The 26,157-nt window shown below is 48.1% G+C and overlaps 2 protein-coding genes across 3 annotated transcripts; both read right to left on the bottom strand.

Annotated features, from left to right (window-relative positions):
- Positions 1-1,922: 1,922 nt before the first annotated feature.
- LOC308486295 (serine protease hepsin-like) lies at positions 1,923-24,711 on the bottom strand. Of its 2 annotated transcripts, XM_081022995.1 has the most exons (6): positions 24,590-24,711; positions 23,767-23,967; positions 22,138-22,421; positions 20,890-21,035; positions 18,686-19,512; positions 1,923-2,416 (listed from the first exon to the last, which is right to left on the bottom strand). In XM_081022995.1, the coding sequence occupies exons 1-6, from the start codon at positions 24,697-24,699 to the stop codon at positions 2,269-2,271; spliced, it is 1,716 nt and encodes a 571-aa protein (XP_080879121.1). In that variant the 5' UTR covers positions 24,700-24,711; the 3' UTR covers positions 1,923-2,268. The 2 variants fall into 2 exon arrangements, with proteins under 2 accessions (XP_080879121.1, XP_080879122.1); XM_081022996.1 differs by lacking the exon at positions 1,923-2,416 and having other exon boundaries at positions 18,213-19,512.
- Positions 2,484-10,854, bottom strand: LOC308457786 (acrosin-like; the record flags this gene model as incomplete). The annotated part of the gene is made up of 6 exons (XM_080971958.1): positions 10,737-10,854; positions 9,932-10,132; positions 5,144-5,427; positions 3,941-4,086; positions 3,104-3,734; positions 2,484-2,614 (listed from the first exon to the last, which is right to left on the bottom strand). Exons 1-6 carry the CDS (start codon positions 10,844-10,846, stop codon positions 2,484-2,486), a joined length of 1,503 nt encoding a protein of 500 aa, XP_080828084.1. The 5' UTR covers positions 10,847-10,854.
- Positions 24,712-26,157: the final 1,446 nt, after the last annotated feature.

Here is a 26,157-nt window from a genome sequence, read left to right as displayed (position 1 = left end):
TGGCACCAAAATTTGTGGGTGCCCAGCCCCTTCAAGGGGAATCTGGTGGGTGCTCTGGCACCCATGCCACACTCTAACACCACTGGCTCTCTTGGATTTGTGACCGATGCTTTTTCATTTCTTCAAAATCCCATCTGAAAGATCTTCACCCCTTTTCTGTCCTGCCCTCCCCAAAACCCACATCCCTCCTGCTTTGCATCTTTAAACTGGATCACTGCTTAGTGCAGCAGGTGTCCAGATGTGAGCAGAGGATTGCAGTGCCACCCCCCTCCTCCTGCCTTTTGCTGAAACAACCAAACCATGGAATGATTTGTTAGAGGGGTTTTTTTCTTCTGGTGGCAGATGACAGAACCACGAGACCGGTGTAAAACACTCAAACAAAGGTTTTATTACAGCTACACAAAAACAACAAACACAAAGGTGTTCTCTCTCTGCAGGCAAAATTCAAACTGCAACTTCTTTTCTTTTATACACATCACCAGCTGTGCCTAATCAGCCTAGAAAACCACACCCAGAACTCACAGAAAAGGTTCTTGAAGTTACAATCATCTTTTCTGTTTCTTTGCAGAATGACTCCTAACAAACTGGGGTGTTTAAAACTGCAGAATTTCATCATCAGGAAGCTGCAGTGCAGGCACCAGCAGGAAGGAAAGCGGGATGGTGTATAAATGCCTTGATGCCTTTATTTATTGCGTTTCTATCCCATCCCCCCATGTTGCTCAAGGTGGTGACAATGGTTCTCCCTTTCCACCCTTAACCCACACAACAGCCTTATGAAATAGACTTAAGCTGAGGGGCAGTGACTGGCTCAAGGGACTTCCTTTGCTGCTGTGTTTCAGTTGGGGCTTTAAAGCTCTGTGTCCAAGCAGGGTTTTTTGTCCTGGCTCTTTCCTCCGGGGAAACCCTCATTTTACCGCTGAATTGGTGGGAACAGTTGCCTCCAATTCAGTGGTCAAATGCAGATTTTGCCCGGGAAAGAGCTGAGGCAGAAAGAAAACTGTTGGACCTGGAGCTTTCAAGCATGCACCTGTGGCTGGAAAACAAGGTTTGGCTGCATCTACAGGGTACAGGGACGCAGGTGGCGCTGTGGGTAAAACCTCAGCGCCTAGGACTTGCCGATCGCATGATCGGCGGTTCGAATCCCCGCGGCGGGGTATGCTCCCGTCGTTCGGTCCCAGCGCCTGCCAACCTAGCAGTTCGAAAGCACCTCCAGGTGCAAGTAGATAAATAGGGGCCGCTTACCAGCGGGAAGGTAAACGGCGTTCCGTGTGCTGCGCTGGCTCGCCAGATGCAGCTTGTCACGCTGGCCACGTGACCTGGAAGTGTCTGCGGACAGCGCTGGCTCCCGGCCTCTAGAGTGAGATGAGCGCACAACCCTAGAGTCTGGCAAGACTGGCCCATACAGGCAGGGGTACCTTTACCTTTACTTACAGGGAGCACCATGGCTTCAGGAATCCCTTTCATGTGGTGCAGGTAGGCCTGCCTTAGCCAATAGAGCATTGCAGCACCCTAGATCTGCAGCTGAAACAACAGAAGCAAATCACAGCAGGCCTGGCTTAGCCAATAGGGCAGGCACATGCAAAGTCCAGACTAATCTGGTCTGCTGGTCAGTTTAATCCAGCCCCTGTTGCAGTTTATTTCCTGGGGTAAAAGCCACCAAAAGGACAACAACTTCAATCCTAAAAAAGGCTCAGCAACTTTGGTCAGCCCTCACGCATGTTCACTGCATCAAATTTGGCCCTCTTTGAGGAAAGTTTGCAATAGAGCTTTGCAGCTTCCAGGGAACAGCCCGGATCTGCAGCTGAAATAAGAGAAGCAAATCACAGCAGGTGACACAAATAATTCACCTTACAGCCTCCCAAGCATGATTCAGGAGAGCTGTTGCTTTGGGTTGCGAAAAGCAGCACACCAACACTCACCTGTTGATCCATTCATTCGTGGTTTTATTCATTTTGAGAACTTTGATTTTTTTATTTTGTTAAAAAGTGTCACCAACAAGCTGTTTGCAGCATTAAGTCCCCATTCAACTTCATATTCAAGCCAGGTTGAGAAACTCTGAGGAAATGGTGGCGAGGCAATGAGATGAATTTTGCGCACGTGATCCATTACGGGCGATGTTAGAAGAAGAAGAAAATCAAATGGGGAGAAGATGCATTTAGTTTGTTACCAGCAAAGGACGGGTCGTGGGCTCTGAGATCTGGCAGGGGCAGCTCACCCACCATGCCCACGGGCACCCCTGGCATTGCCACCCGAGCCTGGCAGTCCTTATCAGCCCTCGGCTGAGCTAGGGGCCACTTCCATTTGGCTCCCGGGTGGCGCCGGAACTTGCCTTTGCAGCGGCTTCAGTGACCTGGACTCAATCTGTGGTGGGGCTGTGCGAATCGTGACCCACGGCCTGCGAATCGAGACCCACGGCCTGTAAATCTGCCCATGCCAAGCTGGGGCCCTTGTCCTCAGATGCAATCGTCCCAGCCGTATGGATGTTAGGCCCCAGATTGGGCCCCGGGAGGGAGTCGAGTTGCCCGGTCCTGTGGGCCTTGTTCCAGGAGCCATGTCCGATATAACGGGACTGGGACCCCCTCCTTTGGGCCACCGTGTGGGATGGGAGTTGGCTCTGGGGGTGGACCAGGACATGGGAAGGGTCTGGGGGGTGGTGGGGGGTGGCCAAGGTCTGGTTGTGGGGTAGACCACAGGAGGCGCCTGAGGGGTGGTCTCGGGGGGTGGCAAAGGTCTGGTCGTGTACCAGGATGCTGGAGGAGTCTGGGGGGTAGTGTTGGGGGGTGGCCAAGGTCTGGTTGTGGGCCAGACCACAGGAGGGGTCTGGGTGGTGGTGGTGGTGGGTGGCCATGGTCTGGTGGTGGGCCAGACCACAGGAGGGGTCTGGGTGGTGGTGGTGGGGGGTGGCCATGGTCTGGTGGTGGGCCAGCCCACAGGAGGGGTCTGGGGGGTGGTCTTGGGGGGTGGCCATGGTCTGGTGGTGGGCCAGACCACAGGAGGGGTCTGGGGGTTGGTGGTGGGGGGTGGCCATGGTCTGGTGGTTGGCCAGACCACAGGAGGGTTCTGAGGGGTGGCCTTGGGGGGTGGCCAAAGTCTGGTGGTGGACCAGACCACAGGAAGGCCCTGGGGAATGGCCTTGGGGGTGGCCATGGTCTGGTGGTGGGCCAGACCACAGGAGGGGCCTGGGGGGTGGTGGTGGGGGGTGGCCATGGTCTGGTGGTGGGCCAGACCACAGGAGGGGTCTGGGGGGTGGTCGTGGGGGGTGGCCATGGTCTGGTGGTGGGCCAGACCACAGGAGGGGTCTGGGGGGTGGTCGTGGGGGGTGGCCATGGTCTGGTGGTGGACCAGACCACAGGAGGGGCCTGGGGAATGGCCTTGGGGGGTGGCCATGGTCTGGTGGTGCGCCAGCCCACAGGAGGGTTCTGAGGGGTGGCGTTGGGGGGTGGCCAAGGCCTGGGATATGGCACATTCCCATTTTGTCGCATTTGGAGCTGTGGCCTTGGAGGGGGGTGTGGCAGTCGCATAAGCTGGGGCTGTGCCATTGGCGGTGGGTGGTTGGGTAGTGAAAGGTCCTCATTGGTCGTCTTCCTGATCCAGTCACGGTAGAACTGTGTGGAGGTGTAGACCCCCGGCCTTTTCCCCTGACCGCAGACAGACGGTCCCCAGCTGGCGACTCCAACCACCCAGTAGCGTTCGGACCTCTGCTCCCGGCACATGAGGGGGCCGCCTCTGTCGCCCTGCAAGTGGGAGAGAAAAGGCTCCTGTGAGGATTTGGTTTCTGAGGGGCCTTCTCCTTCTCTCATGGCTGCTGCCTGAGATGCTGGAGGATGAATCCCAGAGAAGTTTTGCATGTTCAGAGCAAGGGCTCTGCTGCTCCAGGAGCACCAGAGAGTTTTGCCCCCAAGCCAAACCCATAGCCTTGATTTTGTTGTAGCTTCACCACCTTGCAAGAAGCTACGCCTCCTTCCAAGGCTCCAGCGCAGATGTTCTCCTCGAGGATCCTATTGGACCACCAGTCCGGGCTGCTGCATGTCGCCATGGGGATGAGGTCAACAGTACCCTCCTGCAGGATGTCGGGAAATTTTCTTGCTGATAGAAGAAAGGGAAAGTGGGGGGAGGGGGAGGCTCAGTTCAGATTTCACTCCCCACCCCACCTGCACTCCCAGGACTAAAGGAGAGAGGCATGAAGGCATGTGCAGCAGAATCACCCCCCTAAAACTTAGTTGATGGACTGGGGTGAGTTCAGAGACAAGGGTATGCCAGGCTGCAGAGTAGGGTGAATTCCTGGTTTCTGGGGGCCCTTAAAGGTAAAGGAGACCCCTGACCATTAGGTAAAGTCATAACTGACTAAGCCACTTCTGGCGAACCAGAGCAGCGCACGGAAACACCTTTTACCTTCCCGCTGGAACGGTACCTATTTATCTACTTGCACTTTGACGTGCTTTCGAACTGCTAGCTTGGCAGGAGAAGGGCCCAAGCAACAGGAGCTCACCCCATTGTGGGGATTCGAACCGCCGACCTTCTGATCGGCAAGTCCTCGGCTCTGTGGTTTAACCCACAGCACCACCTGTGTCACCTGGGGGCCCTTAGAGACCCCCAAACTCCCCGTTTCCTCCTGAAACCACATCCCTCCCTCCCTATCTCTCCATCTGTCCTAGTATTGCGTACACTGAGCGACAGCAGAGGTAGACAGGAGTTTCCACCAGCCCTATCCAGAGATTGAAACTCAATCTTCTGCATGCAAAGCCATCATTACTGAGCTGAGTTCTGGGGGCAAGCATCTATGTCTGGAGAAGGCGATCTGCCCAGAAGCCGTGAAGTGGAATGGCTCTCAAAACCAACCATCTCCATCCTTTTCTGCCCTGTGAAAAACACACACACCTGCCTCACCCCTAAGACTCAGGGCTTCTGATGTACACAACCCAAGTGTAACTACCAACTTAGAATCCTAGAGTGGGAAGGGACCCCCAAGGGGCATCCAGCGCAACCCCCTACAACGCAGGAGTTGAAATTTCCACCTTGACTACCATTGCTATTATGTTTCTTTGGTGAAATTGATCTGCAGGGAAGGTGTAGTCTGCAAATTTACTTTAGGCACACAGCCAGGCCGCTCCTTCTGGGGGCCTGGTTTCCCTGCAGATCTCACTTTTCGGGTCTATAATTCCAAAACCGCTGACATAGCAGTGCTTGAGCAAGGAAACCACCACGCTGTCATCCGGCAAGCAGGCTGGCTGAATATAGTCCGTGCAGTTGACTGGCTCGTTCAGCTCCACCAAGGAAATGTCGTTGTGCACTTTCCTGTAGGTATCGTTCAAGAAGTGCTCAAAGAGTTCGTGGTTCACCAGCCTCTTGATCCAGCGCCTCTGGGCATCGGGGCCAGGGTTGGAGATGCGGTTGGCGCCAATCGACAGGCTGATATTTGGTATTTCTCTGCAACAAAGAATACGCACAGAGTGGGGACTGTGTTCCAGGTGGATTTGGAAAACCAGATGCAAACAACTTGCTCATTGGTGATCCCTCATCAAATTGGGGCGATGTTATTAGTGGAGCGATGAAGAGTTGCTTTGCTGAAGGGGTGGAGGGACTTTGCATGACTTTGCTAAAGGGGTGGAGGGAAATCTTTGGAAATTACATTTGGGGTGTTGGTTTTGGTTCCTATCATGTTTCTAATCTTCTCCGCGTCATTTTTTTAAAAAGTCCTCATAAAAATTCATCATCATTTTAGTGTAAATTGCTCTTAATATACACATTTTTGCAGAGCAATTTGCCCCCGAGCCAATTGTTTGTGTACATTGTTTTCATGAAATATTGCATAAATATTGCATTTTTAAAGGGCGCTGTCAGGGGCTCAGGGACAGAGGCACAGGGGAGAGAGGAAATGGAGAGCGAAGGGGAAGAATCTGAGGGCAGCGTAGGGGAGTATGACAGTGACCCGAGAGATTCCATGAGCTTCTCCAGCGAATCAGGAGATTCCCAGAAGGAGGCGCCGATAGTCAGGGCAAGGGGGGTCCCAGGGGGGACGCACCAGAAACAAGGGGCCAGCGGGGACTCCCAAAGCAGCAGCGGGAGATCAGGACCAGCTTCCCCACCAGAGCGTAGTGGGGGGGAAGAGTCCCATGTGTCAGGGCCAGCGTCTCCTCCAGCAGGGGGAGAAGATGAGTCAGGGCTGACCACGCCTCTATCGGAGAGTGGGGGAACGGAGGGGAGGTCAGGTCCAGCTAGCCCCCCCGAAGGGGGAAGCAGTGACAGGAGCAGTGTAACGGTAAGGAGGAAGGTTGCCGGCTGGGCGCGCGCGCCAAGTTCGAATGTACAGGCGTGTGGGACAGCAGAAAACCCGGATTGGGAACCAGGTCCTAAAGCCCGCCGGAGGCAGGGGGAAGACTCAGGGGACTCAGCGTCAGAAGAGTCTAGGAAGGGCGAGACCCCAGCGGACAGGCGGAACCAGAGGAGGAAAGAGCAAAGGAAGGGGTGGAGCAAGGCTAGAGTCTTAAACTGGTGTCTGGGGGGAGGAGATTCAGACGGAGCTTCAGCGGTCTAGAGTTTCAGACGTAGAGCTGCACGCTGCGGTTGTGAAAGCGGAACTGAACTTCAATAAAAACTTTTGTATATAACAACGAACTGGCGTTGGTCCTTTGTGAGCTGGGACCTCGGGCAGCTCTGACAGGCGCTTTACCCCAATGCATGCATTCTTAAGCACATTTCTATTCATTACTCATTGCTCTCCTTTTTTTTAGAGTAATAAATTTGACTTTTCATCTACCTCTGCTGTTTTCATTAAACTCTGGAGCGGCAAATTCTGGAGCAAAATTTCACAAAAGAACTCCAGAAAGGCTTGTCCGGTTTGCAGATCTGTGGGCCTGCGTGGGAACTGAAAACTTCAGTAACACTACATAGTTGAAAGAACCTATAGGATGAGTCCCGGAAACATGAATGAAACAGAAGGGGGCCAGCTTAGTCCCAGTGTCTTTTTTTCAAGTTTTGCAGGAGCACCGCTGGACCAGGCATGTCCAACTTTAAGTAGGTTTTGATCTGCTATCCAGTATCAAAAACTGGCAGTGATCAACCACCCTCCGAAGTCATTTAAGTTTATGAAACAAGCAAGCAAACAAACAAAGAAACAAACAAATGGATCTCTATTTCACAAATATAGTAGTTATGTTTTGATATTATCATGACAGACCCAAATAGTTACAGTGGTACCTCGGGTTAAGAACTTAATTCATTCTGGAGGTCCGTTCTTAACCTGAAACTAGTCTTAACCTGAGGTACCACTTTACCTAATGGAGTGTCCCACTGCCGCATGGTTTCTGTTCTCATCCTGAAGCAAAGTTCTTAACCCAAGGTACTATTTCTGGGTTAGTGGAGACTGTAACCTGAAGCGTCTGTAATCTGAAGTGTCTGTAACCCAAGGTACCACTGTACTAGATGGACAAGTAACTAAACAAGTGAGAAAAGTCTAACTATATTTTTATATTAGTTTTCAGAGATCTGAGGAGACAGATGGAGTGCACAAGGATTCAAGCCCTTTCTCTCTGAGGAGACTATCACAGGGCTTCTCTCGAGACTTCCGGGTTGGTGCGATCAGCTAATGGCGGATTCCCTCCGAGCTCCGGAGGGAATCGGCTCGGTGGAAGAGGGGTCCTGCCGCGGCGACGACGCGGGGACCCTTAGAAACCACAGGCGCGGATGCCTGTGGACTTGGTGACTCGGCGGGCACCATTTGCGCCCCCTCCGACCCGCAAAGAAGCCTTTTTAAAGGCTTCGGAGCGGGTGGCGGAGAGTGGCGTGGTGCTGTGAGTAGACCGCTTCTTCCACGGAGTGAAGCCGCATGCCATGGCTGGAGAGCGCTGACTTCTTTCCTTGAACATTTGGACTCAAAATGTAACAACCCGTGAGTAATACGGAATTTGGAATTAAAAATTTCTTTTCAATCGAATTCGGTACGACCGGGGGAGGTGCCAAAAGGAAGTCCGCCTCCCCCCCCCCTTGCAGGCAATTTAAAGGAAGAATTAAACAACTAAGATCGAGAGACTGCCTTTCTCTCTTTGAGACAAAATTCTTAATTTCACGATTTGGACTTATAAGTTTTATCGCTGGAGGATTAGAACTGATCTTCAGAGCTGAAGTGTAACCCCCCCCCCCCGGATCCGGGAGTGACCCGTGAGGGAGCCTGTGAAGATATCTACAGAGTTTGACAGCTGTCAACTGAGCTGTCAAATTCAGGAAATTCTATTTTTGCTACTTGTGTCGGTTACTTTTGTTACATTGGACTGTAAGCTTTTAAAAATAGAGTGGTAATAACAACAAAATAACCTGATTGTCGGAGAAAGAACACTTAGTAACCAAAATCCCTCTAGAGGGGATTTGGGACATTACAATGGCTGCAGATGGAAAACTACAAGCAGAGTTGGATAGGGTGTTTGAGCTCCTGGGAAAGCTGCAAGAGCAGAGTTATGTTATGGCTACGAATCTGACAACTTTGAACTCTAAAATAAACAATTCTGCTGAAGTGGTGGATTTGACTCAAGAAGAATCTACAGCTGGAAAGCAAGATATATGTGTCGTTTTGGAGGAATGTGAAGGAGGAGCAGAAATGATGCAAGTGAAAAAGGACAACCAGAGGTCTGTTAGGTCAGAATACAAGGAAGGTAAAGTTCGGACGTCGAAAATTTGGTTTGAAATCGAGAATGAAGATTGGGGATTCTTCCCTATGGGGAGTCCGGAAGACTCATGGATTACAAATTTGACCAAGGTGAAAATTGGAAAGTTTGGGACATTTGGGATACTTGGACTTAGAAAGAATAAGAAGCAGGATCTGGACTCTTCCTTTGAATATGGAGGACTGGTTGGAAAAAATATAGACCCTACTGGGTCAAAGATGCTCCGAGATCGGATGTTCAACATAAAGGACAGTCAACAAAACCGGCTGAAAGGAACTGAGAGAGACTTAAAGGCCTCGGATGTGATAGATCCAGGCTGAGAGCTGATAGATTGAAGGACAATTTTTTAGGGATCAAAACCGGGGGAGGGAGGGGGAAGAACTTTAGAATCCAAACGGTTACAAATATATGTTCTTATTTGTTAAGATTTTTTGTAAGTATTTTAATAATTGGGAATTTCGTGAAAGGGAATGTGGATCGATCTTAGAAAAAGGGGTTGATGTTGGGTATCAAAATGAAATTCAGAAGTTTGAAATTGGTTAACTAAGATGAATTAAGTAAAATATTAATAAGGGATTAATTTGGGTACAAAGAACTTGCTGGGCTAAACTTTGAATGGGGATGCAAGAAGGGGAGGTGGGGGAAGTCCGGGAAAGTGGTTAAGAAAATAAGGTTTTAAAACTATATGTGTTATTTGTGTGTAATGTTGATATGTATGTTTATGTTTTTGTGTGTTTGTCTTAAAAAAAAAGAGAAAATCCTAATAAAAATTTTATAAAAAAAAAAAAATATCACAGGGCTTCTCACTCTCCCTCCCCCAAAGCACAGAGCGGGTGGTGGGGAAGGAAAGCAAGCTGGCTTTGGAGGAAGAAGGCTCGGCTAGAGGAGGAGGAGGAGGAGGATGACGACGAGGAGGACGAGGAGTAGGAGAATCTCAGGCTTGCATGAGACTGGCGGCAGAGAAAAGATTTTCTTTCTCAGCCCACAATCGACCAAGATCAGAACCGCAATTGATGAAGGCTGTTCCTGGGCTTCCGAATCCTAAAAAACTTCAATCCTAAAAAAAGGTCAGCCCTCAAGGCCCTTCACTTCATCAAATCTGGCCCTTTTTGGATACCGCTGGAGGCTGGCTCTGAGTTTTGACGCCCTGCGATGCTGACAGCAGCCACCCCTCTGAAGGCAGAAGGTGGGACTCTGCTCCCATGAGATGCCCCCGACCTGGGTGCCAGGTTTGCAGACCCCGTGACAACACTCCTTGAGAACCCTTTGCTTACTTTGCTTTCTGAAAACAGTGGGCTGCGCTGAGGACCCATCGAGGGCTGATTAGGGAGCCTCCACAGAAACTGAAGTATCCCCTAAAAGTTTTTATTTGGAAGCTGACCATCCAGGGCCATGTTCCGGGGGAAGCGTTGCTGCTGCCCACAACCCGGAGGAGGTTATGGCTGCCTGCCATGGGACGCCTTCCGCAGACTCCGCTGGAAAGCAAGACACAGATTGCCATCTACAGAAGATCAGAGCCATTGCATATATACCACCTCCCCCCACTTTGCCCCTCCTCTTGGCCATCTTGGGAAGAAAGGGATGAAACTGGAGGTGTCCAGCTGCACTTCTGGATGCCTCCCAAATGCCCATCACTCCCAGGGAGGGTGGAACTTTTTCCAGGCCAGGGGCCACATTGTCTTCTGAGGGCCACATCTCAGTGGTGGGTGGGGCCAAAGGCAAAAATGGACTGTTCAGCAAATCCAAATTAGTAAGCTATTTTCTACCTCTCTCTCCCTCCCTCCCTCTCTCCTCTTTCAAGAAAAGAAATATTTCCTTTTGTCTGTCCCCCTGACTGGTCCCCCATTCCGCTTCCTTGTGTGACCCAGATGGATTCTAGTATTCTGAGAGAGGGAGGAACATGCCCTCTGAGAACAGACTCTGTCTTTACATGCTAGTTTTGACCCACCACAATGAAGGGGAGTGAGAGCAGCCATGGGGTCACTTGTGCCTTCCTTCTTTCAAGACCACATCCAGGAGTTCGTGGGTGGGATTCCCTCTCCTGCCTCCTCCCCATGTCTGGCCTCTCTCTCCACTTACTCGCAGTTGCTTTCCTTGGCATGGGTTGGGCGGAAAGCAGCGAGGGCCAGAACAGGGAGGAGCCACCACTCCATCCTTCCGCCGGCTCCAGGTGTTGTTGCTTCCACCATGTTTTCCTGGAATCCATGACATCACAAAATGGAAGATCTTTCAGATCAGCAGGTGGACAGTCTGACATCATCACAAGTTCTCTTCTCTTCTCTTCTCTTCTCTTCTCTTCTCTTCTCTTCTCTTCTCTTCTCTTCTCTTCTCTTTGGCACCATGCTCAAAAGCCTATGTTCTGGAGTCAAGTTGTGTGTGCAAAGGGCTCCTTTCTGTTCCATGTGCCCCTTTCTCCCTGCATTACCTGTGCACACTCAAACTCTATACAACAGCGGACCCTCCCAGGGACCCTATTTTCCAGGGATAGTCCTGGATTTACGGGATCTGACCCAGGTTCTGATTTGATCCTGGAATGTCCCGCTTTTTCTTAGGATGTCCCTATTTTCATCAGAGAAATGTTGGAAGGTAAGGAGTTATGTGACCCCCCTGGGGCAAGGAGATAAGTAACTATACAACTTTTTGAAGACATATCTGTGATATTTCCGTCATGTGACTCAAGCGAGAGTTAAAACGGGACACCCTGGAATCCAATCAGAAGCTGGAATGAGGTTGAGGGGTATGCGCTGTAAGAACAGGATGCAGGACCAGATGGGCCTCATCCAGCCGCTAAAACAAGTCTGCATTCGGCTCTATTGGCAAACCACAGCTGGACACAGAAGGGGGACTAATCAAGGCTAAATTTCCAGATTAAGAATAAATTTCCAGAAAACTTGGTTGCCATCTGTCACTGATGCTTTAGCTGAGATCCCTGCATTGCAGGGGGTTGGACTAGATGACCCCTGGGAATCCCTTCCAATTCTACCACTCTATGATTCTGTTGCCCAGTGCCAATGTGACTTAGGCCCATTAATTTCAGTAGCTTTCCTCTGAGTAGGACTAGCACTGGGGGGGGGGGGGGCAGCAGCCCTTCTTACATTTGTGCTGTATGGGAACCTTGGTTTCCAGGAAGAGACATGCGTAGATGGATGGTTTTCTTAGATCACAGAGCGGGAGATTTAAATGTGACACCCCCTAACTGGGTATAGAGGCCAAGGGTTTGCAAAAAAAGTTGAAAGAGAAACCTCGCTGCAATTGCATCAGATATTTTAAACCACTCAAAGAAAAGGGGCACAAAGAACAAATGGCATAAAATTCAACCTCCAACTTCTGTTTTTAATTTTATTATATCTTAGTTCCATCATTACTGGATTATGGTCTGATATCATTTTCGGGAGGATCTCAATTTTACTTATAAAAGGTATTAGATTGTTTGAAGTCCAGATTGCATCCGTACGACTGGCTGATTTTTAAGCATATGAATAGAAGGTATATTGTCTGTTCTTTATATGTTTCTCTCTCCTTTCTCTCTTGGGAGCTTCTCTTTTCTTGATGTTGTCTCTCTCTCCGTTCTATCTAGATCCACAGTTATTACTCCGTTGAAGTATCCCATAATGATCATACTGTCATTACTGTATTCTAATAGCTAATCTTCAAGTTTTTTTTGAAGAAGTTTGTTTTATTTCCATTTGGTGCGTATACCCCCAACCAAGATTATTTTTTCCTCTACCTTTTGTCAATTGTATTCCTAACATTCTTCCTTCATTATCTTTAAATAGGATTTTTGCATCTATCTTTTGATTTATGTATATAACTATTCCTTTCTTTTTGGAAGCATCTGATGCTATATATTCTGTTCCTAATTTATTATTTATCAAAACTTTGTCATGTTTCTTTGCTATATGTGTTTCCTGGAGACAAATGGCGTCCCAATATTTCTTTCTTACAATATGCTAGGTTTTGTGCCTTTTCACCTTATTGTTCAAACCATTGATGTTCCACGATATAATGTTCAAGTTCATTAATCTTTATTAAACACAAAATCAAATACCAACATAAAATATGGAATTGCATTTAAGTACAGTAAAATAGTTATGAGAGCTTCTGTTTCTTTTATTCTCCTCCTGGACTTTCCTGTCCTTCATCTCTTTCTTCTCTTTCTTGAGCTGTACCCCCTCCCAGGTCTCTTTTATATTTCCGCCAATAATTTCCTAATTTTTCTGGGGATCTAATGGTCTTTCTTCTGCCTTTGTAAATGAAGGAAATACCTTCAGGAAATTCCCACTTGTATCTAATTTCATTTGTCTTCAATGCCTCTGTCAGAGTCTGGTACGTTTGTCTCTTTTTCAACAGACGTTTTGGGATTTCTTTGTAAATTAGAATATTTCTCCCATCAATTATCAACTTTCTTTTTTGGAATATCTTGTCTTTCAGTAATCTTGAATTAAGGAAAACCATGCAATTACCAGGTCCCTTAAAGGTTTTTCCATGATCTGGTTTGATCCTGAAGATCTTGTCAATGTCCATTGTTAACTGATCCTCTTGTACTCCCAGCCAGGTCTCCAACTCTTTTCTCAGTTTTGCTTCAATGTCCTCATTTGGTGTTTTGGGGATCCCACGGAAGCAGAGAATTCATTCTCTTCCATGCATTTCTGAGATTGCTATCTGATCAAGCATTTCTTCCTGTATTTTTTTTTAGAGCCGCAATATCACCATTTACTGCATCTTGTCCTTTTTTCAGCTCTTTACTTTGAAAAATCATCAACAAATATTAGCATGTATCTATTCTTTCCCAGTGAAGGAACATTAATGGGTCCACATAAGTCAGTGTGCACAATGTCAAGCACTTTGGTGCTTCTGTGTTCTGTACAACGTGGAAATGAAGGTTTTACAGCCTTTTCAGTAACACAGCTTATACTGGAGCTCTGTTGCTCTTTGTTACCTGCAAACCTCTTACAAGATCTCTTCTCTGTAGATCCAGAATAACGCTGGTGTCTGTGTCCTAGCCTTCTGTGCCATAGGTCCAGGTCTGCCTCATCCTTCTGGCTGGAATGTGCTACTTTTGCAGACTGGTTCTCTGAAAGATCAATCTCATATACACCATTTACTAGTTTGGCTTGTACAAACACTTTACCGTTTTTAGTCACATTACACTCTCCATTTCCAAACGTAATCTGGAAACCTTTTCTGTCCAAAGTGGACACGCTGAGTAAATTGCAGCTCAGTTGTGGTACATACAAAACTCTAGAAACTGTGGATTCAATAGATTCATTGTTTATATTGAATTTCAAGTCCATGCAATCTGCACCTTTTGCTTTAACAATGTTGCCATCTGCAATCTCAATTTCAGATACTTCATCATTTATCTCATTAAATTTTTTGTTGTTGTTTAGTCGTTTAGTCGTGTCTGACTCTTCGTGACCCCCTGGACCAGAGCACGTCAGGCACTCCTGTCTTCCACTGCCTCCCGTAGTTTGGTCAAACTCATGTTGGTAGCTTCGAGAACACTGTCCCACCATCTCGTCCTCTGTCGTCCCCTTCTCCTTGTGCCCTCCATCTTTCCCAACATCAGGGTCTTTTCCAGGGAGTCTTCTCTTCTCATGAGGTGGCCAAAGTCTTGGAGCCTCAGTTCAGGATCTGTCCTTCCAGTGAGCACTCAGAGCTGATTTCCTTCAGAATGGATCAGTTTGATCTTCTTGCAGTCCATGGGACTCTCCAGAGTCTCCTCCAGCACCATAATTCAAAAGCATCAATTCTTCGGCGATCAGCCTTCTTTATGGTCCAGCTCTCACTTCCATACATCACTACTGGGAAAACCATAGCTTTAACTATACAGACCTTTGTTGGCAAGGTGATGTCTCTGCTTTTTAAGATGCTGTCTAGGTTTGTCATTAAAATAGTCCTTTTCAAATGAGAAATGTGAGCTCGCCCCAGAATCAATAATCCACTTATTACAACAATTACCCAACAATTTTCACGATTCTGGACAGCTAAATTCCTTTCTTGTAGTAGCAAAGTGCATTCAGATTTCCCCTTCTTTTCCCTTTTGGCTGAAAGGGGTGGGGTTTCCTTGTCCTAGGAGTTTTGCAGTTCTTTGCAATGTGCCCTTCCTTGTTGCAATTGAAGCAAACCACTTTCTTGGGCATTTCTCTGGACTTTGTAAATTGCCTAGATGCATAATTACTGTCCTTGCTTCTAGCATTTCTTACTGGAGACTCAGCTCTCTCTCTGCATTCCTCCCTTAAATGACTGGTCAGGTCTTTAAAAGTTAGGCCTTCTCTGTGGTCCATTATGCTAACAAATGAATCGAACTTTGGTCCTAGGGATGATAGCAAAAATGATGTCTTTGTATCTTCATCAAAAGGCTTAGGAATAAGATCAATCCTTTGAATAATCTCAGTAAACTTGTTGATGTGCTCTGTGAGTTCTTCTTTTGAATTCATCCTCAGTCTGGTTAATTTACACATCAAGGTTCTGTAGGAGTTCTTGGTAGATTCTTGATACATGCGCTCAATATTACTTAAGATTTGAGATGCATCATCTTGACTATTTATTAATAGATGCTCATCACAAAGTCCACTCGAAATTATGTGTCTGGTTTCGCTGTTCTTGTCTTTCCAAGCTCTTATCTTGGCTAAATCTTCCTCAGTTGCTCCTGTAGGCTGAGGGTTCTCTACAGCATCCAAAACGTATTTTTAATCTAGAAATGCTATTAAGCGCTTCTTCCAGTGCACAAAATTGTATTCATTTAGCACAGGCATTCCTAGTTTTGCATCACTATCAAAAGCTGCTCTAGCCATCTTAGAATTCAAAAATGTGAAAAATATTCAAAAATTTGTCAAAATTTTAAAATCAAAATCTCAAAAATCTCAAAATACAAAACAAATCTTCACTGCCTTGGGTCACTGTGAACTCTGAGGGAGGGGTTGCTTAATCCCCACTGCACAATAGAACAAAGGACCATGTGCTTACCAGGAAGTTCTCTCAGAAAAATATTACTCAACTCAAAATCACAATCCAACGCAATCCTTCAAAAATACACAAAAACATGTAATGCTGGGGCCACTAACCCTTTGTGGGAATGTTCAGGGATGCAGGAGAGGATATATTGTCTGATTATATCCTTATCCAACTTGTGTTAACAAGTTCCACAATTTCAGCAGAGTAACATTCCCCTCTTTTAAATTTTGCAGCGGATGCGTTTTGCTCAGGCTCGCTAAAGCCTCTATAATAACTGTTCTGGTATTTTCCCCTTATTCCCTCATAAAAGATAAGACAGGACACAGTCTTCTATAAAAGCATAAAAAGAGTTTACTCACATTCTGTTCACAGTCGGATCCCAGAAGGCAGACTTAGCTTAGAAAAGTAACATACACTTGGAATCTATCTCATAAGGAGACAGTCCCTTTGTCCTCTCTTGGCTGGAGGCCAAGAGAGCATCTTTGGCTAAGCAGCTGTTGCTTCTTCGATGCATGTGGTGAAAGAGAGAGAGATGGCTGCCCTGCCCTGTGCTTTTGTCGTTACCTGCACAGGTGAGGCCACGCCCACCTCTAGTCACATGCAGAGGAAGTCTGTCCCAGCCCAGAAGGAAACAGGAAGTTGACTTGCTGGCTGGACAAACATTCCTCCCCATATAAACACGTTCACTCTAGGAAGGTTGTACTTGACTGCTCTTGTGTTTTACATCCCACAGAGCTGTGGCGATCCACAGGTGAGAAGCCTGCAGACAGGTGCGCATTGAGCTCTGCTGGCAGGGAATCCACACTCTATGCCACACTCTAACAACACTGGCTCTCTTGGATTTGTGACCAATGCTTTTTCATTTCTTCAAAATCCCATCTGAAAGATCTTCACCCTTTTTCTGTCCTCCCTTTCCCCCAAACCCACATCCCTCCTGCTTTGCATCTTTAAACTGGATCACTGCTTAGTGCAGCAGCTGTCCAGAGGTGAGCAGAGGATTGCAATGCCATCTTCCTCCTGCTGCCTTTTGCTGAAACAACCAAAACATGGAATAATTGGGATGTTTAAAACTGCAGAATTTCATTATCAGGAAGCTGCAGTGCAGGCACTAGCAGGAAGCAAAGCGGGATGGGGTATAAGTGCCTTGATACCTTTATTTATTGTGTTTCTGTTATGTACTGAGTTGAATAGGATCCCAAAGGCAGCAGTCTGATTGGTCCTAGAACAATAGGATTCAGAATACAGTAGTCTAATTGGTCCTAGAACAATAGGATTCAGAATGCAGTAGTCTGATTGGTCCTAGAACAATAGAATTCAGAATGCAGCAGTCTGATTGGTCCACAGGAGCCACCCAATCCAGCTCCAGGTGGAAGTGAATCCGCAACCTGATTGGCCTACAGGAGAATCCCAGAATTAGCCAATCAGGTGGGGCCCATTGTGCAAATAATGTATATAAAGCAGACATTCTGGGGAACTTCCATTCCTCCTCACCACTATAAGCTGAATAAAGAGCATGAAATCCACTCTCAACTCCGAGTATATTTCAGTTTCTATCCCACTCCCCCCCCCATGTTGTTCAAGGTGGTGACAATGGTTCTTCCTTTCCACCCTTAACCCACACAACAGCTTTATGAGCTGAGGGGCAGTGACTGGCTCAAGGGACTTCCTTTGCTGCTGCGTTTCGGTCGGGGATTTTAAGCTCTGTATCTAAGAAGGGTTTTGGGGGGTTTTGTCCTGGCTCTTTCCTCTGGGAAAACTCTCATTTTACCATTGAATTGGTGGGAACAATTGCCTCCAATTCAGTGGTAAAATGCAGATTTTGCCCGAGAAAGAGCTGGGGCAGAAAGAAGAAGAAGAACAAAAGAAGAGTTTGGGTTTGATATCCCGCTTTATCACCACCCGAAGGAGTCTCAAAGCGGCTAACATTCTCCGTTCCCTTCCTCCCCTACAACAAACACTCTGTGAGGTGATTGGGGCTGAGAGACTTCAGAGAAGTGTGACTAGCCCAAGGTCACCCAGCAGCTGCATGTGGAGGAGCGGAGACGCGAACCTGGTTCACCAGATTACGAGTCTACCACTCTTAACCACTACAACACAGTGGCTCAGAAAGAAAACTGTTTGGACCTGGAGCTTTCAAGCATGCACCTGCGACTGGAAAACAAGATTTGGCTGCATCTCCAGGGAGCACCATGGCTTCACGAATCCCTTTCATGTGGTGCAGGTAGGCCTGCCTTAGGCAATAGAGCAGGCACGTGCAATGTCCAGCTTAATCCATTCCACTGGTCGGTTTAATCAGGCCCCTGTTGCTGTTTATTTCCTGGGGGAAAGCCCTAAAAAGCTCAACAACTTCAATCCTAAAAAAAGGCTCAACAACTTTGGTCAGCCCTCACGCATGTTCACTGCATCAAATTTGGCCCTCTTTGAAGAAAGTTTGCAATAGAGCCTTGCAGCTTCCAGCGAACAGCCTGGATCTGCAGCTGAAATAAGAGAAGCAGATCACAGCAGGTGACACAAATAATTCACCTTACAGCCTCCCAAGCATGATTCAGGAGAGCTGTTGCTTTGGGTTGCGAAAAGCAGCACACCAACACTCACCTGTTTATCCATTCATTTGTGGTTTTATTCATTTTGAGAACTTTGATTTTTTTATTTTGTTAAAGTGTGTCACCAACAAGCTGTTTGCAGCATTAAGTCCCCATTCAACTTCATATTCAAGCCAGGTTGAGAAACTCTGAGGAAATGGTGGCAAGGCAATGAGATGAATTTTGCGCACGTGATCCATTACGGGCGATGTTAGAAGAAGAAGAAAATCAAATGGGGAGAAGATGCATTTAGTTTGTTACCAGCAAAGGACGGATCGTGGGCTCTGAGATCTGGCAGGGGCAGCCCACCCACCATGCCCACAGGCACCCCTGGCATTGCCACCCGAGCCTGGCAGTCCTTATCAGCCCTCGGCTGAGCTAGGGACCACTTCCAATTGGCTCCCGGGTGGCGCCGGAACTTGCCATTGCAGCGGCTTCAGCGACCTGGACTCAATCCCTTGTGCGGGTGTGCGAATTGTGACCCACGGCCTGTAAATCTGCCCATGCCAATGCTGCAATTTGGCCCTTGTCCTCAGATGCCACCTTATCGGCTTCATGGACCACGGAGGAGGCGTTAGGCCCCAGATTGGGCGCTGGGGGGGAATCGAGGCGCCCAGTCCCGTGGGCCTCGTTCCGGGAGGCATGTACCATATAATGCCCCTGGGACCCCCTCCTTTGGTCCACCGTGTGGGATGGGAGTTGGGTCTGGGAGTGGACCAGGACATGGGATGGGTCTGGGGGGTGGTCTTGGGGGGTCCCCGAGGTCTGGTCATGGGCCAGACCACAGGAGGGGTCTGGGGAGTGGTCTTGTGGGGTGGTGAAGGTCTGGTCGTGGGCCAGACCACAGGATGGGTCTGGGAGGTGGTCTTGGGGGGTGGCGAAGGTCTGGTGGTGGGCCAGACCATAGGAGGGGTCTGGGGAGTGGTCTTGGGGGGTGGCCAAGGTCTGGTGGTGGGCCAGACCTTCGGAGGGGTCTGGGGAGTGGTCTTGGGGGGTGGCCATGGCCTGGTGACCCCGTCTGCTTTAGGGGGCCTGGGATATGGCACATGCCCATTTTGTCCTGGTTGGGGCTGTGGCGTTGGAGGTGGGCGTGGACGTGGCGTAGGCCGGGGCTGTGCCATTAGCGGTGGTTTTTTGGGTGGGGAAAAGTCCTCCTTGGTCATCTTCCTGATCCAGTCGATGTAGAACTGCGTGGAGGCGTAGACCCCTGGCTTCTTTTTCTGGCCGCAGAATGGTGGTCCCCAGCTGGTGATTCCAATCACCCAGTAGCGTTCGGACCTCTGCTCCCGGCACATGAGGGGGCCGCCGCTGTCGCCCTGCAAGCGGGAGAGAAAAGGCTCCTGTGAGGAGGAGCATGCTGACAGCCCAATGGCTCAGAAGCAGAGCTTTGTAAGAGGAAAGGTTTGTGAAGATGTCATATGCAAACTCCGGCTGGAAGCATCACAGAGTTGCATCCTGCACCCTGGACCATCCATTGAGCCGATGGTTGGCCTAGGTCAGGGGTCTGCAACCTGCGGCTCCGGAGCCGCATGTGGCTCTTTTACATCTTTGCTGCGGCTCCGGGGCGGATAATAGCGAGGGGAGGAGGCGCATTGTGCGCCCCGACACTCCTCACTGTGGCGGGCGCTGTACTGGCTGTGACGTCGCATGGGGGCGGTGCGTGCGTTAGTCACGCACCGTCCCGACGTCACCTTCCCGCCCGCTGTCAGATCGTGGCTCCGGAGATATATTTGTTTTAAATGTCGCAATGGTTTTGCGGCTCCCAGTTGTTGTTTTTTCTTCGGAAACGGGTCCAAGTGGCTCTTTTTGTCTTAAAGGTTGCAGACCCCTGGCCTAGGTGAACTTCCAAGGAAGCTCATCTAATCTAAGGGAAGGCTGTAGCTCAGAAAAAGAGCCGCTGCTCTGCATCTTGAAGGTCATAGAATTGCGGAGTTGGAAGGGTCGCCGAGAATCCTCTAGTCCAACTCTTTGCAGTTGTCCCATACAGGGATTGAACCAGCAACACTGGATTTCTCAGCACCACATCGAACCAACCAGGACAAAGTAGGGCTTTTTGTGTCTGCTGAAAACCGAACCGAGGTCAGCTGTTTGGAGTGCTGCTATGCTCATCACTAGAACACCACCGTCAGTCTCTTGCGGCATCTCCAGAAATGTAGCAACTGTTGGTGACACCCTTCCACTGTGGGATTTTCTCTTTTGGCAAATATCTAACGTAAAATTGAGCTGACCTTTTTGGTGGTTTGGGCATTAAAGGACTCATATCCACCAGTGAGGCAATGGCCCCTACTTTGGTTGTGACTCCTTCTGAGTCCAGATGCTAAGGGTGGCGACCACTTGAGCAGAGCTTGGAGGGATGCTGAGGGCAAAGGGGATCATCTTCATCTGCCCTGTGTCTGTTAAGGAAGACCCCTGAACTCCAAGGAGGGCATTCATGTTTATGCGAGTGCCTTATGCCAAGTTTTCCACTGGTAAATCTCGCCCTGCATTTTCTTCTCAGGCCAGTTGCAGCTCTCCAAAGATTTGTCCTTGGAGTGGCCTTTTCCTTCTCTCACAGCTACTGCCTGAGATGCTGGAGGCTGAATTGCAGGGAAGTTTTGCATGCTCAGAGCAAGGGCTCTGCTGTTCCAGGAGCATGAGAAGGTTTCACCCCCAAACCAAACCCATAGCCTTGATTTTGTCATAGCTTCACCCACCTGGCACATAGTAGTGCCTCTTTCCAAATTTTCAGCACAGATGTTCTCCTCGAGAATATAGTGGTACCACCAGTCCGGGCTGCTGCAAGTCGACCTGGGGATGATGTCAACAGCCCCCTCCTGCATGATGTCGGGCATTTTTTTCGCTGAGAGCAGAAAGGGAAAGTGGGGGGGAGGGGGAGGCTCAGTTCAGATTTCACTCCCCACCCCACCTGCACCCCCAGGACTAAAGGAGAGAGACATGAAGGCAGGTGCAGCAATATCACCCCCCTAACCGCCCCTAATATCTGAGGGTGAGATCAGAGACAAGGGTATGTCAGGCTGCAGAGTAGGGTTAGCTCCAGGTTTCTGGGGACCCCAAGACTTTGTTTCCACCTGAAACCACATCCTCCTCCCCCTTTAGAACAAAACACATTGGGACCAATATGGCAAACCCCTGGGGTCTCAAGAAAATGCATTCTTTAGTGTTTCACTCGTTCCTCTATTGTTTCCAGAGTAAATCCCAGGGAATTTGTTGGGGTTCACTTGTGATGGGATAACCTGTCAACTGCTGTTTTCCTCATTATTTTTCTGTTTTTAGTTTGGATCTCCCTGTTCATGCATTGCTTTCTGAATTTAAAAAAAACCTCACCAGGAATTTGGATACGAATTTCTCCTAAGAGAAACCTTTCTGCAAAGCCATTTCCCCTAATATAATGCATTTTTGTACATTATTTTCACAAATACAGAAGTTTTATAATGCACCCCAAAACTCTCTGTTTCCTCCTGAAACCACATCCCTCCCTCCCTATCTCTCCATCTGTCCTAGTATTCCGTACACTGAGCGACAGCAGAGGTAGACAGGAGTTTCCACCAGCCCTACCCAGAGATTGAAACTCAATCTTCTGCATGCAAAGCCATCATTACTGAGCTGAGTTCTGGGGGCAAGCATCTATGTCTGGAGAAGGCGATCTGCCCAGAAGCCGTGAAGTGGAATGGCTCTCAAAACAAACACAGCCCAACCATAACTACCAACTTAGAATCCTAGAGTGGGAAGGGACTCTAAGGGTCATCCAGCCTAACCCCCTGCAGTGCGGGAATCAAGATTCAGGACCACAAATGCAGCCATTGTAATTTCCACCCTGACTACCATTGCTATTACGTTTCTTTGGCGAAACTAATGGGCAGGAAAGGTGTGGTCTGCAAATTTACTTTAGGCACACAGCCAGGCCACTCCTTCTGGGGGCCTGGTTTCCCTGCAGATCTCACTTGTCGGGTCCATGATGCCAAAACCACTGATATAGCAGTGCCCGAGCTTGGAAACCGCCACGCTTTCGTCTGGCAAGCAGGCTGGCTGAATATAGTCCGTGCAGTTGACTGGCTCGTTCAGCTCCACCAAGGAAATGTCGTTGTGTATTTTGCTGTAGGTTTTGTTCCAGAAGCGCACGTATTGCTTGTGGTTCAGCAGCCTCTTGATTGAGCGCCTCTGGGCATCGGGACCGGGGTCGGAGATGCGGTTGGCACCAATCGACAGAGTGATATTTGGTATTTCCCTGGAACAAAGAATACGCACAGAGTGGGGGACTGTGCTCCTGAACAAAATGAAGGTCAGCTGAAGTTGGCTGGATGTTGGAGTACAGGGAGCACAGCTGGGTCTGAGGAGATAGGGGAGCAGGCAGGCCTCACCGCCCTTTGCCTCATTCCCCTCCCCCAATTTGGTTCTGAGCTGCACATCTCCCTTCCCGCATAATGCCACCAGGTGGATCTGGAAAACCAGATGCGAACAACTTACTCATCGGTGGTCCCTCATCAAACTGGGGCAAAGTTTTAAGTAAAGTGATGAAGTGATGAAGAGTTGCTTTGATCCATGGGGTGGAGGGAAATCTTTGGAAAATACATTTGGGGTGTTGGTTTTGGTTCCTATCATGTTTCTAATCTTCTCCGCGTCATTTTTAAAAAAAGTTCTCGTAAAAATTCATCATTGTTTTAGTGTAAATTGCACTTAACGTACACATATTTGCAGAGCAATTTGCCCCCAAACAATTTTTTTTTGTACACTGTTTTCATGAAATATTGGATTCTAAAGGACGCTTTAGCCCAACGCATGCATTCTTACACATATTGCTATTCATTAATTCTGTTTAAAACCTCTAGTAAATATGCCAATTGCTCTCCTTTTTTTTAATGTAATAAATTTGACTTTTCATCTACCTCTGCTGTTTTCATTAAACCCTGGAGTGGCAAATTCTGGAGCAAAAGTTTCTCAAAAGACCTCCAAAAGGGTTGTCCAGTTTGCAGATTTGTGGGCCTGCGTATGAACTGAAAACTTCAGTAACACTTCATAGTCGAAAGAGCCTATAGGATGAGTCTCAGAAACATGAATCAAAGAGTAGGGGGCCAGCTTAGTCCCAGTGTCCTTTTTTCAAGTTTTGCAGGAGAACCGCTGGACCAGGCATGTCCAACTTCAAGTCGGTTGTGATCTACTATCCACTATCAAAAACTGGCAGTGATCAACCACCCTCCGAACTCATTTACGTTTATGAAATAAATAAGCAAGCAAGCAAGCACAAGCAAACAAACAAACAAATTGATCTCCATTTCAGATCAGTCCTGCCATTGATGATGGTTGTTACTGGGCTTCTGAATTCTAAAAAAAAAAGATGTCAACAACTAACTTTGGGGTAAAATCATAAACAGCCCAACAACTTCAATCCTAAAAAAAGGCGTCAACAACTTCTTTGGATAGCACTGGAGGATGGCTCTTTGACACACTGTGATACTGACAGCAGCCACCCCTCTGAAGGCAGAAGGTGGGACTCTGCTCCCATGAGATGCCCCCGCCCTGGGTGCCAGGTTTGCAGACCCCGTGACCACACTTCTTGGGAACCCTTTGCTTACTTTGGTTCTTGAAAGCAGTGGGCTGCACTGAGGACCCATCGAGGGCTGATCAGGGAGCCTCCACAGATACTGAAGTATCCCGTATAAGTAAGTATTTGGAAGCTGACCGTCCAGGGCCACGTTCCGGGGAGAACGTTGCTGCCGCCCACAACCCGGAGGAGCTTATGGCTGCCCGCCAGGGGACGCCTTCCACAGACTCCGCTGGAAAGCAAGACACAGATTGCCATCTACAGAAGATCAGAGCCATTACATATATACCACCTCCCCCCAGTTTGCCCCAAATATTGGTCAGTCCCCTCCTCTTGGCCATCTTGGGAAGAGAGGGATCAAACTGGAGGTGTCCAGCTGCACTTCTGGATGCCTCCCAAATGCCCATCACTCCCAGGGAGGAGGGAACTTTTTCTAGCCCAGGGGCCACATTGTCTTCTGAGGGCCACATCTCAGTGGTGGGTGGGGCCAGAGGCAAAAATGGACTGTTCAGCAAATCCAAATTAGTAAGCTATTTTCTACCTCTCTCTCGCACCCTCCCTCTGTCCTTCTTCTAGAAAAGAAATATTTCCTTTTGTCTGTCTCCCTGACTGGTCCCCAATTCCGCTTCCTTGTGTGACCCAGATGGATTCTAGTATTCTGAGAGAGGGAGGAACATGCCCTCTGAGAACAGACTCTGTCTTTGCATGCTAGTTTTGACCCACCACAATGAAAGGGAGTGAGAGCAGCCATGGGTCAGTTGTGCCTCCCTTCTCTTCAAGACCACATCCTGGAGTTCGTGGATGGGATTCCCCCTCCTGCCCCCTCCCCATGTCTGGCCTCTCTCCCCACTTACTCGCAGGTGGTTTCCTCGGCATGGGTGGGGCAGAAAGTAGTGAGTGCCAGAACAGGGAGGAGCCACCACTCCATCCTTCTGCCGGCTCCAGGTGTTGCTGCTTCCTCCATGTTTCCCTGGAATCCATGACATCACAAAACGGAAGATCTGTCAGATCAGCAGGTGGAGAGTCTGACATCATCACAAGTTCTCTTCTCTTCTCTTGAACAACCTTCCATCTGGGAGAAGTGTTTATGTGCCCAGAAGCATGGAAAGAGTGAGGCTTTCTGGCCATGGAGTGGGCATCCCGTCATGCTGATCCCTGCAGGCGTTGGCCAACTGCAACATCCATTCTTTACAGGGTGCCCTTCCTTGTGCCCATGAGAGTGCCAGAGTGCCAAGGCAAGGCACCCATTATAGTCCTAGAAAGAGAATTATTTATTTAAAATATGGAGGAAGTACCAAAACGTACTAGAACCAAAGAGATGATTTTGATAAAAAAAGAAAAATATGGAATAAATGGGGTAACTTATTTTTTTATAAAAAGAAAAGAAAACAAGGACAGTTAAAATTGAACTCATACACAGTTTCCTGTTTCCGGCGGTGGGAAATGGCTGACTCCCATACAACTGGATCCCAGCCGTGTCAGTAATTCAGAGCTGATATGGGGGTCATTAGCCCTGGCAGACCCCCCAGGGTGGGGGAGGACTGTCTCACAGACCCGCAGATTGTCCAAGATTGTCAGCTTGCATCAAGGTGCAAGCGGCAGGACACTGAGTCCCAGAGCATGACTCTCAGATGTCATTCTCATAGCCGGAAATATCTGTTTGATAAAATGATTGGATTTGGACAATAAACAGACATAGTCTTGACCGAAGACGACTAAGGAAAAACCTGCAGAACTATACAGTCCCTGGTGTTTAAGTTTAAGCTTGGACTTCAAATAAATTCTCATCATGGCATGTGGATTACGGAGGTGTTTGGTATGTCTTTTGTTTCTTCTTAACATCTACAATTGGTTTTCTATGCTAAGCCTCATTAAGAAACCTATTTTTTTTAAAAAAAAAAGAGTACAGATGGACTTCTATTTATAATTAAATACTCAACTGCACAGCTTTACTTAGACTTGAAAGACTTGATAAAGATAAAAGAAGAAACAAGATGGCGCATGTTAATATGACGCAGCACGGAAAATGAGAATTCCTCCCTTTTTCAAGGGAAGCAGGAAATATTTGCTGGCTACCTTTGTAATGACTTGAGATAACAATTTGGGACAACGTATAGTGCAGCTGTTTGCAGAAGTTTTTCATTATGAGCGAGAGAGAAGGCTGAATGGATGTCTGGCAGCCCCCCCTAGGGCCCGGAGGGGGGATTGCATGGTCTCTGAGAGGCTGAATGATCACCAAATGACTTATATCTGTGGAATACAGTTCATTTACAATACAATATTGCAAACAGTATGCTCAACAATTTACAGTAAGAACCTAACAATTTGGAAGTTACTGTGTTATTAAATCTCAAAATGAAAAGTTTGGACAACAGCCCGGATTGGAATGATTTAACAACTTGGGAGTTGCTGCGTCATTAAA

This window comes from Podarcis pityusensis, assembly GCF_964106645.2.
Source record: "Podarcis pityusensis genome assembly, chromosome: 10".
Classification (NCBI taxonomy): Eukaryota; Metazoa; Chordata; class Lepidosauria; order Squamata; family Lacertidae; genus Podarcis; species Podarcis pityusensis.
Note: the sequence above shows the minus strand (reverse complement) of the source record. Positions and strands in the feature narration are given on the sequence as shown.